Here is a 13,432-nt window from a genome sequence, read left to right as displayed (position 1 = left end):
ATTGGTCCCAAATGTGATTGTTGTATCATAATAGTAGAATAAGTACCCCTTAGATCTATAATATTTACAGTATAAATAAATAAAAACATTCTCCTGGTTGTTACCCATTTATTCCCCAAACTTAAGTACGTTATAGGTAATTACAAAAAGTTACACTGTAAAATGGCTTTAATTATGCAGTACTTTGCAGGCTGTAATCTAAAGTGTTACCACATTAACATTTGAACTCACTCTTGTGAAATTAGCATCACCATTTGAGACGCAAGTTTCACCATATAATCCTAATCTACATCTCTTCCCCTTGACCCCCCATTCCCCCATTCCTTCTCTCCCTCATGCTATCATCACCAAAATTCACCCAAAAATCTATATGGTTTAATTATCATATTATCATACAACACTATATGTCTGGTATCATTTGAAATGTCTCAGTGCAACTGGTACAAAGCAGGTCTCCTAAAGAAGTAAACCAAAAGGTAAAGTTTTTAAGAGTTTAGAGATATTTTGCTTACAGAGGAGGGTGGGTCTTTCATGCAAATGGAAGCCTGCCCTTCAAAAAGGTGTAAACTGGAAACCGTGATTAATGCAAATTCCCATTGTTAGCATATGTTTAGGTTTCTGTCTTGATCTGAGTATATAAAGAAATGTCTCAAAAGGCTCGGGACGATTTGTAATGAGATTATTCGGGGCAAATTATGTATTTCCTGAGTCAGGTACATCTTTTACTCTATCTCTGAGCATTTGATGTTATTGTATTGATTATCTTTGAACTGATTATGTAATTGGCATGATACATTTACCTGACATAATAAATTGTTTACATTTGGATATATTCAGACTTTGAAATTATTAACTTTAATAATTACTTTGTATATTACTGCAAATCTGCGTCAGATTAGTGATGCCCACATTATATGAACGGCTGGTGTGTGGAGCCTGTGCGAATTTGGCACCCGAGTGAACAAGGATTATAAGAGTAAAGAGTTAAATAGAATAATCAAATGTGCTGCTAAACTGCAAAAATGACCAATAACCAATTGACATTTTAACCTAAATAAAATGGAGTCAGATAAAAACTTTAAGCTGCAGTCCGTAGTTTTCCCTCTTTGTCGCCATCTCTGTTAGAAATCTGCAATTGCAGTTATTTGCGGAATTTTCAACTTTACGTGGGTTGTGCTTCGGCATGGCACAGCGCGGATGAATCCAATGTTTTGAGGAGAATGTGCGGCTGTCAGTCACCGCGCCGGTGTGGATACTGTCATTCGAAATCACATATTCTACTTTTCGGAAATATGACCATTATAAGAATTTTCACCGGAAAATGTCGTCTGAACAAGTAAGTAACATCCACTTTTGTTCTGACCAACTAGGGGGAAAAAAGCATTGCAGTAAATCGCGCTGATTAAATCTAACGATCGCTTATATCACGTCAAACCATGCAAATTATACTTTGTTCTTAAATTGTTAATGTTAACAACATCAGCATTGCGTGACTACATTTAAGGCCCTTACGATATTTATCCTTGTTTTCGCATGGGCCCGGTTGCAGTTTCTTTTTTTCCACTCCGAAGTCTTTCGGATTTTACAACAGGTGAATCTCCAGTTGTCACTGGTGATTGTCGTTTGAACCTTTCTGGATCTGCCATCAAATTGATAAGTTTAATTATATCAAGTGCTGTGAGAAAAGGCTATAAATCTCCACCTCCAACATCCTCACACGCAATATAGCCTACTAGCCGAGACTCCTTCTTTATGTGTACAGATGTGACGTAATGACGCAAAGACATGCTCGAATTCCACCAGTACCACTGGAATTAAAAACATTATTACAAGCTTACTGTTTTGAATCGAGCTAAGGCAAGCAGTTAGTTTTGAACACTGGCTGGTTAGGCTACTTGCTCAAAAAATTATTTTGGATAATTTTTAACCCCAAAAAGTTACGGACTGCAGCTTTAATTGGAATCAAATGACTTTGCCACGCTGAAAAGACAGTAACACGCAGTAAACCTTAACCCGCTTATCGGAAACTGTCGTTGGGCCGATTGGGCAGGCCTTACATCATCAAAATCATTGATCCATAATTTGGCAAAAGTGAGAGACTGTAAGTTTTGAATGCTTATTTCTTCAAGTGCGAATTTTGTCATTGTTTTGGAGCACATTAGCTTATAGACAACAGGTAAGGCTAACAAAGCCAAAAAATCTTCATATTTGATTTCATGGGGACTTTAAAATTGTAGCAGCATCAAATCACACTGTTTATAGTTTTTATAGTTTATCTTTAAAGTTTTCGTCCTTGTGTTAACAGGCCTGTATTGTAGTTCATATAACAACCTGTGGGGATATTATTCAATTTCTTTTTTTAATATACATCAGCACACAACATCTTTTATCATGATTTTGTTTTATTATAATGACATAAATTATAATTTACACACATTGCTTGAGAGTAAACATTTGTAATTTCTAGTTATCTATCAGATATCGCTAAATATGAAATGCTACACTAAGATGTTGATTGTACCATTTCACCTGTCAGTGATTTTTCTAAATCACACTGCTTGGGTTTCTTTGGATATTGTTGAAGCCTCGCCCTCAGTGTGTTGACTTTGCTATCCAGCTCATCCATGATGAAACCCTCATCAACGATCAGCTCATCATCCCTGTCTTCCCCCGGCCCAGCGCCCTCTGCAGGGAGGAACACATGCAGCTGGTGTGTGTGAGACCGAGACGTGGCAGATGAAGCGCCGTCGGGAGAATGGCGGGTGGGGAGGAAAGTCGTTCCCCTGACGGATAAAGTCTCGAGGTTTACGGGCTGCTTGCACTGCCTCTCTCTGCTCTCCGTGGGCCGCCGCTGACTGCGAGGAAGGGTTTGTCCAGGCTTTGGTGCAGGCCTGAGAGGCTGAGAGAAATGCATGTACACTTGATGATAGCTCTGCTGAGGTGTCTTTGTGTTCTCAGGGGTCTTGCAGGAGGGAAGAGTTGGGCCACCACGTTTGCGTAAAAGGGGGTGGCGGTTTTTGGAAAACCCCTCGAAAACAGCCCTCTGGCCTGGGATGAACAGGGAAGGCTCACTGATACTGGGAGGGAGACCAAAAACAGACACATATGAGGTTAATCAGAAAATCAATGGGGGGGGGGGGGTCTTCTTTATTAACTCTTTATTAATTTAATAAAGAGACATTAAAAGGATCAAAGGTGACAGTAAACATACATACTGACACAATGTGCATATATATATATATATATATATATATATATATATATATATATATATATATATATATATATATATATATATAAAATTATTATTTGCACATTATAAATGTGTTTACTGTCACCTTTGATCCTTTTAATGTGTTAAACCTTTTAATTAATAATTATATATATATATTTAATTATTAATTTCAATATTACGAAATGTTTCTTGAGTTGAGCAACGTCGCTTTAAGTTGAACAAACCAAAGGATCATGTGACAATGAAGACTGGACTAATGCTGAAAATTCAGCTATGATATCTCATGAATAAATTGAATTTTAAAGTATATTCAAATAGAAAACAGTTGTTTTAAATATTTAATTTTCACAATATTACTGTTTTGACTGTCATTTTTAATCAATTAGATGCAGCCTTGCCTTAGATTCTTAAAAAAAAAAAAAATCTCATTGATACCAAACTTGAAAAGTAGTGAACGTTTTCACTTTAAGATGTTATAATTTTGATAACTACGAAATACCAACTGAGCTGCATGTACAGTAACATGGGACAAACGGGTCATTCTGAAACAACTGTTATGATAAACAAAAAAATTATCTTGATAAATTGCAACATCAGATCTTCCGCTCAAGAGATGTAGGAATGATTCTATGGCGAACATGTTATTTAGTTAGTACAGGTTGTAAAATGTGATGAGACTCCCCAAAAAATACAAAGATATTTTTTATATAAATAATTCACGGTATTTGTTAATAATTTACATCTTTCCTTTTTTCTGCTGCTTTTAAAATATGGCCATCATACATGTACTGCTTGAGAAACCCTAGGAACATTATCTGCTGTCATTGGATAATCAGTGTAATATAGCTGTTGTTTTTTCCAGCGCTGTTTGGGTGTGTTGCCATGCAAGAGGAATGTTTCTCAGGTTTCTAGAGCGCTCTCCATGATGTATAGCAGTTTTTGACACTGTTACCGGCTGATGAAGTTTAATGCAGACCCCAACAAACTACTAATTCTGAGTATTGCATTGCTGTAAGCATTAAACTTATTCTGAATTTTAAAAATAAGAAATTATTTGATTTTTTTTTTTAAATATTGTATTGAAATACTATAAATATTAAACTTCAAAAATACAATTTCATGTGCCTTAAATTTAAGGATATTAATATACTTAAAAAATAGTCATAATAAAATATGTAATACATAGATCCTGTTATTTTTTTGATGCATTAAAATCCCACTGTATTTCCTCCTCCTGATTTAATGCATTAAAAATAGTTTTGTTGGTATAAACCAATGTATTTAAATGGATTCAGTGATGTTAATATTTTTAATTAAGGACTTTTCTAAAATTGATCCTGGAGTCCCAGCCAATAGATTCAGCGCTAGACTTCGAGGCGCCAGATATCAGCTTACCTGAGAGGCACCATGGTGTTCTGACCATGTGTTGATCTGGACAATGATGGAAGCCTGAAAGCATCTCTGCTCCATGAGCCAGGAAGAGGGATCGCGGAGCTGGAGAGCAGGTACGTCCGGACCAGAGTGCGATTTCTCTGCATTGCCCACTGATGTTTCAACTCCACAGTGTTCACGCTCAGTGCAGAAGGTCTGGCTGCACTCATGTCTGCACCGACAGCACCAGACAGACTGCAGCCGCCCCTCGGGGGAGCATGCGTCTACATACAGTGATCAATCATTCATGCACATTAAAAATACATCAGGCAAGCCCATTGGTCGCACACCACCAAATTCTCCCTTTCTTTCGTTGCGTTGTCATCTTACAGCACAAAGACAGACTGACGCTTTGAGACATCATGGCACATGGAGATATCTGATGGCAGGGTTGTCTTTGAATCATCTTCAACTTCTTAAATCCCAACGTTGGCAAAAAAATTCTGACATGCACCTCAAAAGAACCATTTAAAATAAACTAGAATGCATGTAGTAGTACATGATTTAAAATGACCCTGAAAAGGAGCACATCCCAAGCTAAATACACATGAAACCTAGTCTTAGATTTGTGCATCACTTGAAACTTTTTAACTTTTGCTGCTAACTGACATGTCAGTAAATATTTATGGTGATTCAGTAAATATATATATAGTGACTGTCAAATTTATCAGTCTAAAAGGATGTGAATTTAGTGATTAACAATCATAACGCTAACAATCCCAGAGAAAATCATTAAAACATGGTCTAAAAAGCCTAACCCACATTTACCCCAGCGCACTTCTCAGACTGCAGGTTTGTTTTCCTTTTTGAACTACTTCCAGAAGTAGCTGTCAGCCAATAGAACACAACAGTGATAAAACAAGAGAAACATAGCACCTTGACCTTAATGGATACTGGACAGCAGCCTGTGGGTGCTACTGGGTTACAGAGGTCTGTCTGTGTTTATAGACCTCTCAAACATGTCTGAGAGCTTGTTTTAAAGGAGTCATAACCTAGTATTACCTTGGATACCCACGCTCTATTATAGTCTTTCAGGCCCTTCTAAAAAAGAAAAGTTGAAAAAAAGTGGAAAAAAAATAAACAGAGCTCCTCTGACCTTTATTTCTGAAGGCATTATTGTCTCGCGAGATCTGATGCGATATTTTGGCTGTCGTGGACGGTCATTGTAATAATGCAAATGAGGGGCGCGTTGATTGGTGGCAGGAAGGAGGGGGGTTGACACCGCAGGTAACGCTTCAGCATATCATTCCAAAATGACATCATGGCGCAAGTTGTGAACGTTTCTGCATCTTTCACGGTCGAGTGCGTACTTCGAATCGGAATTCAGTAATGGCGGCGCTCGACTGAATATGAGGGGGAGAGGGGCAGGGCGGGCTTCCTGCAGCATAGGTCTGCGGTGTCCATATATGGTATATCCTGAAATTAACATCACGTATTTGAGTGCGCGTGCACGTGGGCTGGTTGACGAACCCAGGGGTAAACAAAAGCTTCACTTTTAAATATCGGCTTCCCGGCCAGTGTATAATCGTTAGGCAATCATAACATACATTTTTTCACGTGGAAAAGTGAAAATTACAGGTCATGACTCCTTTAAAGAAATCTTGCCAGTAAGTTTAATAAACAGACATTAGATTTATATGTTAAAACCAAAATGCTAATATTCTACCAACACCTCTAAAACATCAATTCTAAAGTTCGCTAGGGTCTGCACGTACAGTTAAAACTTGCAATGGTTTCATCTAAAACAAATTCACAAAAAACAGATAAGGGATCTTGACAGTTTATTAAAAGAAAAAATATTGGATATAATCATGATGCATCCAGTGCTGCACTAAAGATTCCCCAGCTGCCATGTCTCATCTGTGCGTCACACTCCCACAGGACTAAACAGGACAAAGAAAAATGAGGTAAAAATTAGTAATTTTGTTACATAACAGTATTCTCTCATCTTGGAATCAAAACCAGTAAGATTTAACGCGGAGTAACTTTTTCACTAGTAAAAGGATGTTTTTACACTATTAAAATATATAAATAAATATTTGGAATAAATAATATCCCACAAGAGAGGGAGAGAGAGAAAGAAATGTGGAATATAACTAGTAAGTAAAACTTTTTTTTTTGTAAATGTAAACCTTATTAATTAAAATACACAGGACAATAAATGTGATATTTATAATGGGTTTATGTGAAGATAGTTTCAAATTCACTTAATTTAAAAGTTAATTTTAAAAATGATTGCTTTCAATTATACTAATGTTGAATGGCTATAATTACTTTGTACTTTAATTTGGAGATGTGAAATTATTTACTACAATATTAAAACCTAAATTTTGTATCGACTGACAGCACTACACGCACACACTAATATATAAAATATATTTTTCTATTACAACATCACAGACCTGCACACTATCGTCCACTGCGCAGGAACATCTCGTGCCGAACAAGTCGATAGTTCCGAGAACAGGTTCCTTGGTTGATCTAAAACACAAGACCTTATTACTCACGCAAACACAAGCGGCATCATCACTTGCTTGTGATCGTCTTCGGTGAATGCTTACCCATTCCTGAAACGGTACGATGCTTCTTAACCTCCTTCAATCCCCAGAGGCCCCTGCAGTAAGAGAAAGACAGTGAGGATACAGAAATACACAGGCTATTATCACTGACAACAATATCTAATACTACATATGAAAATGGAAGACAAAAGGAATTATAGCTACTTTAGTTCTCTTCCCAAAATCAAAATCCCCTCCTCATGAAAAAAATTAAAGCACATAACGTGCAAGTAAGTGGTTAGGAATAATCAAGTTAAACATAGCCAAGTCACTTTTTACATTTTTTTTTTTTTTTTTTAATAAATATACTGCTGAAGAGCAAATATGACTTCATCATGCAAAAACACGGTTGCTGTACAGATCACTAACTGACATGGTAAATGACATTTGGACTCATTTCAATACAGACGACACCACCTCAAACACGATTGCAGATTTCTAAAAGATAAGGATGTTGGGTTAAAGATCTGCCTCTCTGAGGCAGCCACTAGGTCAAAGGGCAGTTCTGGCATCACACTCCATAGAGATGAAAACTCAAGGTCCATACTAGGGTTATCAAAATGACAGATTGGGACCAAGGCGAATGGATCACAGTGCAGATAAACAGACACCTACACATACATCCAGACAGTCCAAATGCTGATCCAGCATTATACATATGTCGTAAAGATCTGCTCCGATCATCCGCAGGAGTAGGAATACGCACACACACTCACCAGAGTGAATTTCGGGCACCATTAATAGAGTCTGCTCAGTGTTCAGTAACATGGCTGTGATACACTGCTGGAGAATGAGTGCAATACTTTTGTGAAGAATAAAAGAACAATAGATTTAGGGAAAAAAACAAATAAATGTACGTTAAAGCACTTTCATTACCCAGAGGATGTCCCACCCCAGTCCACATAGAAAAAGTTCATAAAGAGTGGAGGCAGCATGTTTCTGTGATATATAAATATACCAAATAGTTATGAATGTATATATATACACACCAAATAGTTATGAAGTAAACAGACTGGAAAGACTGCCAGGTTTGAGAAGAGAGAGATAGAAAGATAAACGACTTAAACTGACAGATGCATTTTTGCAACAAGACAAAAAAAACTTAAAGACTACCCAATATAGTGATTTGTTGCACACTACGACAGATCATGTTGATAGACAAGGTTTAAGCACTCAAGAGATTGGAGAGAATATGAGTGGGAAAAGTCTGCTGAGTTATATTGTGGAATCTAATATGCTTGGCATCAGAAAATAAAGCTGAATTAATAGAAATAGTGTACTAAGATAATCCAAACATCGCCCAAAATCAGAGTCATCATCAGGGAAACTAAATACAGACAACTAATAAATACAATTATAAAATTGACTGTGACAAGATTTTTATATTATAAAAAATTCTATTAAAAAAAGTTCTTATGAACCATTCAAAGAATCCTGAAACAAGTCTCATGGTTTCCACAAAAAAATAATAAAAAAAAATAATTAAGCAGCAAAATGTTTTAGCATTAAGAAATATTTCTTAAATGCAGAAAATGATTTGTGAAGGATCATGTGACACTAATGACTGGAGTAATGATGCTGAAAATACAGCTTTGTTATCAGGAATAAATTACATTTAAATACATTAGAATATAATAATTTTAAATTGTAATAATCTCACAATATTACTGTTTTCACAGCATTTTGACCAAATAAGGTGAGACTAATTAATATATATATATATATATATATATATATATATATATATATATATATATATATATATATAAAACAGACACCAAACTTCGGAAGGATAGCAGTGTATGTATGTGTATATACAAGCAATGAACAAGCAATTGTGTCGGATTTTGCCACTTGACCACTACAGCTTCCAAATTTCTATATAAAAACAAATAGTATGATTTCTCCAAGCACTCATCTGTTCTGAAATCTGTTTGCTATTTTTCATTCATTAAAAAAAGAGGGGAAATCTATTACACAAAGGAAAATAAAGGCAATTACCCTGAAATTGAGTTTATTTTTTTTCTGAGTCTGTTCCAAAAGCTAAATCATGTTTATAAAGTCCCCACACACACACAATTTGTGTGCTTTTTAACTAAAGGGCAGTGAACTGAAAGTGAACTGAAAATAAGAGCTTTATCTGAACATTTCTATTCAGATTATATTTCTCAGCACCTTAACCATCATAAACAGACCACATTTTGTATCGCCGCTGCCTAAGCAGAAAGAAAATGTTGCTTCTCGCAGTACCTCGAGTCAATAGAAAGCCACGACCCCCTCGACCGTGAGGTTCTTGATATTTCATTAGTGTGCAGTGCTTAAATGCATGATGCCTGGTGAAGCTGCTGCTGTCCCTGAAGACAGCTACTGTGTGGAAGACATTACAGAGCAGCTGAAATACACACAGAGGGAGCCAAAGTACCAAACACATTTCAAATATTGCTTACAAAAACAATTTCTGCACTGTGAAACCATTTTCAGGAGTGTGATGCCAGAACCCTGGTAGTATTTCAACACAGCTGATGAAAGAAGTACTTTATTTTCATGGAACAAAGACGAGATCACTTACCTTTTCCGGTGATATGCAAGCACACCTCTTGATGCAAACAAGTCCAGGCTCAACTGTCCACTGATCTGTAGAACTAATCCTCAATGTTACCAACTGCTGGAGTCTGTGGGTAAGCTGGACACTGGCCCCTAATGCTCAGCTATAGCACCACCATTCACTCAATACACAGTACAGACAGAGACAAGCTCTTGTCATGCTGCTAAAATCTCAGGAGCCTGAAAAAGGCAAGTATCCACTGTATTCTGCCAAGGGGAAAAACAGTCTTAACCATAGAGTCTGAGTCACACTATAAATAGTATCTGGAAATTCATGGTCCCATTGTACAGTGCTAACTACATGCAGGGGATGTCAAAAAACTGGAGAAAGTTGACATACTCTGTGTGAATTCCTGCTAGCCTACCAAAACTTCTGAAAATTAATTAAAGCAAGGAATTTATTCACTTTTAAAATGCGTCTTGAATTAAGGCCCATTTACACCAAGGATGATAACTAAAGGTATAGTTCTAAAAATCGTTAAAGAATATTAAATACTCAATATTAAAGAATAGTTCAGTCCACACCACAGATATAACGATATCGTTGGAATCACTTTCAGAACGATTTTATTCAGCTGATGACGATAGAAACATTGACAGCGAATCAGAATCAATACGGCCATAACGAGCTTGAACATTAAGTGACAGATAAGTACACACTTAGAATAAACAGAACAATATTGTCCGCTGGTGTGGACGCTAATATCATTATCGTTATAGGTGTGAACGGGCCTTTATACACTATATAAATTATTCCAATGGCTCAAAAGTTGGATGTGTCAAATATTTACCCCCAAATAAAATGTGTGTAGTTTACAATACCTTGTGTCACTCCAAACCAATGTGACTTTCTTCTGACTAAGCCCGTTAAAGCCTGGTATTAAGACGTGATTTGTTGGATCGGATCACAAGTAGACGAGGGATCTGGTTTTAGGGGCATTCATACGACAATTTCAACTAAAAACAGAAAACACGACAATGGCGTTTTGGGGGGCCTGAAGACGCAAACTTTTTAAAGCGGGTTTCAAAGTCAAGTTTTTGAAAACAACACTTATTGTCTCCATGTAAACTACAAAACTCAAATTTGTGATAACGGTGATGTTATGCACATGTGTATTACATGTTCAGTCTATAGGCGTGTTGTTTCTTTACAAAATTACATAGCAAACTACTGGCCTGGCAGCATAATACAACATTTTTAGTAGTTTTCGTGGATCCCTGTCAACGGCAAGCTTTTTGAAAACGTTGTCTTCTGTACGCGAAAAACGCAAAGGAAACACTTTTGTTTTTAGTGCATTGTTTTTATGTGTAAAAGTACCCTTAATCCTGTCCACTTTAAATCACTTCTGTCCTGATTTCTTAGAGAGGAGGGTCTATGTGCGGGTAAATTATGGGTTTACGACGGATAAACACACAGCAGCAGCTTTCATTTCTGCTCTGATAGCCACAAGATCATGCTGTGTGTTAGAAATCAGGAATGTTGAGAGAACTTTGTGCTTAGTACATATCCCGTGGTCGATAACTTGGGTCTTCAGCCAACAAAGTTTAAATCCTGTCTGGCTAACGTGCTTCCCATAATGTTTAGGCATTAGGTCAATAGGCAGAGATTAGGATTTAAATCTTTTGCGTCTGTTCAAAGGCATTTGACCACATAAGCATCTACACTATGAAAGCAACCCAGTCTAATGCATTTTCGACTACCTCTGGAAGAGGTTGAAAGTGGACACGCTCAAAATGTTGTAGACCCCATTTACACCTGTATTCAGTTTTGTCCACTTGTGATCTGATCAACCAAAACATCTTAATACCAGGTGTAAATGGGGCCTAAAGGTGCGGTCACATTTATCGTTCTGTGAAATTTCACACATTTGTCTTTAGTCAACCCTTTTTTGAGTCATCTGAACAAATTATATTGAGGCAACTCTGAGAGGGGTATGGAATCATGATTGGCCATTCCACACATTCATTCCGTATTTTATTTTATACTTCTATTTAAAGAATCCTGAAAAACTTTTATCACGATTTCCAAAAAATCATCAAGAAATACAACTGTTCAACAAATCATCATATTGGAATGATTTCTGAAGGATCATGTGATACTGAAGACTGAAATAATGATGCTGAAAATTCAGCTTTGATCACAGGATCAGGAAAACTCAACCTTAAATAAATTCGCCACATTGACCTCTTGATTTGATTGATATTGTACATTTCCTATGGACTAATATTGGAGCTTTTTGATGAGCTTGAAAAATGCTTTCCACTATATATTTGTGTATCTCAGAAGAAAATCATATAGGTTTGGAATGACACAAGGGCGAGTAATTTTCACTGAATGACCCATTTCTTCAAAAATGGTCTGAAGTTGATCAGTGATTCCCCCCCCCCCCCCCGATCCCTCTTCGCCCAGTTTGAATCAGGACTAAAAATAAATAAATCCACCTTATTCTTCAACGCGGAAGTAAGCTATTTTCTGTGAATGTGCTGAGACTTCAGATTAATTTGCCACTATAGAGAAACAAGAATAACAAAATGCTGCAAATGGTAAAATCATTTTAAATTAAAATAATATAACAAGTATCAGTTTACAATATCAAGCAGCATAACAGCCAGTTTTTGTGCAGCTAAAATAACTGAAAGTGGATGAGACCAGAAACCGACACATTCAAGTTACAATGGTCGCGCCCGCTATTATGTTAAAAATAAGGTGGATGGGAGTAAACCGTAGAGCTAAATTGATGAAAAAACAGCCACAATTAAAATGGCTTGATTGCAGGACTTGGCAGACTGTGAAATAATCATGCGTTTTGCACTTACCAAGCCTGGAGGTGGTGTAGTGTTCTTGAAAAATGAGAAGCCAGTTAATTTATCTTTCTCTTCCTGCTAATATCCAAGAAACTAGCTACAAAAGCTTCAGGTGGGAATTTGAAAACTCCTCCCATACATTCAAGGCCAAAAGTATTTGAGAAGGTGAAAATACAGGAGAGTATTCAGATTAATTAATTTCCTGATGCTTCTAAACAGCCCTCCTGTCTTTGCTCAAACACTGAATACTCGAAATAATATTCGAAAACTCTGACTGGTTGGTTTAGAGTAGTCTTCAGAAAAATATTAGATTGTGTTTTTTGACAATGCATAGTAGTGATGCACGGATCGCGGTTATATCCAAGGACGCTGCGGTCAAGTAATAAAAGCATTTCAAAAATTGCAGTTGGATGACAAATAAATCATTATGTAGCCTGGAAAAACCCAGACAACTTCCGGCAAATTTAGATTTGCTCTGCAAGTAGTTTGGCAAAGAGCTCATTCAAGCCCATTCCTAATCCGTCGAAATCGCGGCACTAATCAGAAACGTTGAGGCGGGCTTTACACAATGACGATCGCTCTGATTGGTTTTAGGTCTATCCAATTGCGCCCAGAGGCATTTGAGCGACGTCCGTTGGCGAGGCGCATCAACTTTTAAATGCATTATTATATTCAAATTGCAAACACATGAGGACAGTCTCCATGAAAGACCCACTGGCAGATGAACGTGCTACTACATTTCTCTCCGAAACGGTAGGAAATTAAATTAGATTTAATAGAGGATTTTAACTGTGACAAG

At 36.9% G+C, this 13,432-nt stretch overlaps 2 protein-coding genes across 2 annotated transcripts in view; both read right to left on the bottom strand.

Annotated features, from left to right (window-relative positions):
* Positions 1–2,395: 2,395 nt before the first annotated feature.
* Positions 2,396–4,824, bottom strand: LOC311094279 (uncharacterized protein). The gene is made up of 2 exons (XM_084132114.1): positions 4,631–4,824; positions 2,396–3,077 (listed from the first exon to the last, which is right to left on the bottom strand). Exons 1-2 carry the CDS (start codon positions 4,771–4,773, stop codon positions 2,504–2,506), a joined length of 717 nt encoding a protein of 238 aa, XP_083988240.1. The 5' UTR covers positions 4,774–4,824; the 3' UTR covers positions 2,396–2,503.
* Positions 4,825–6,432: 1,608 nt separating this feature from the next.
* sfpq (splicing factor proline/glutamine-rich) overlaps positions 6,433–13,432 on the bottom strand; it is a 29,429-nt gene continuing 22,429 nt past the window's right edge. Inside the window, exons 10-12 of the transcript XR_014608623.1 lie at positions 7,228–7,280; positions 7,069–7,147; positions 6,433–6,549 (exon numbers count right to left, since the gene is read on the bottom strand). The gene's annotated coding sequence lies outside the window, so the exon portion shown is untranslated. The remainder of the gene's footprint in view (positions 6,550–7,068; positions 7,148–7,227; positions 7,281–13,432) is intronic.

This window comes from Abramis brama (genome assembly GCF_963993115.1).
Source record: "Abramis brama genome assembly, chromosome: 12".
NCBI classification, from domain to species: domain Eukaryota; kingdom Metazoa; phylum Chordata; class Actinopteri; order Cypriniformes; family Leuciscidae; genus Abramis; species Abramis brama.
This window is presented reverse-complemented; position numbering and strand designations above follow the sequence as displayed.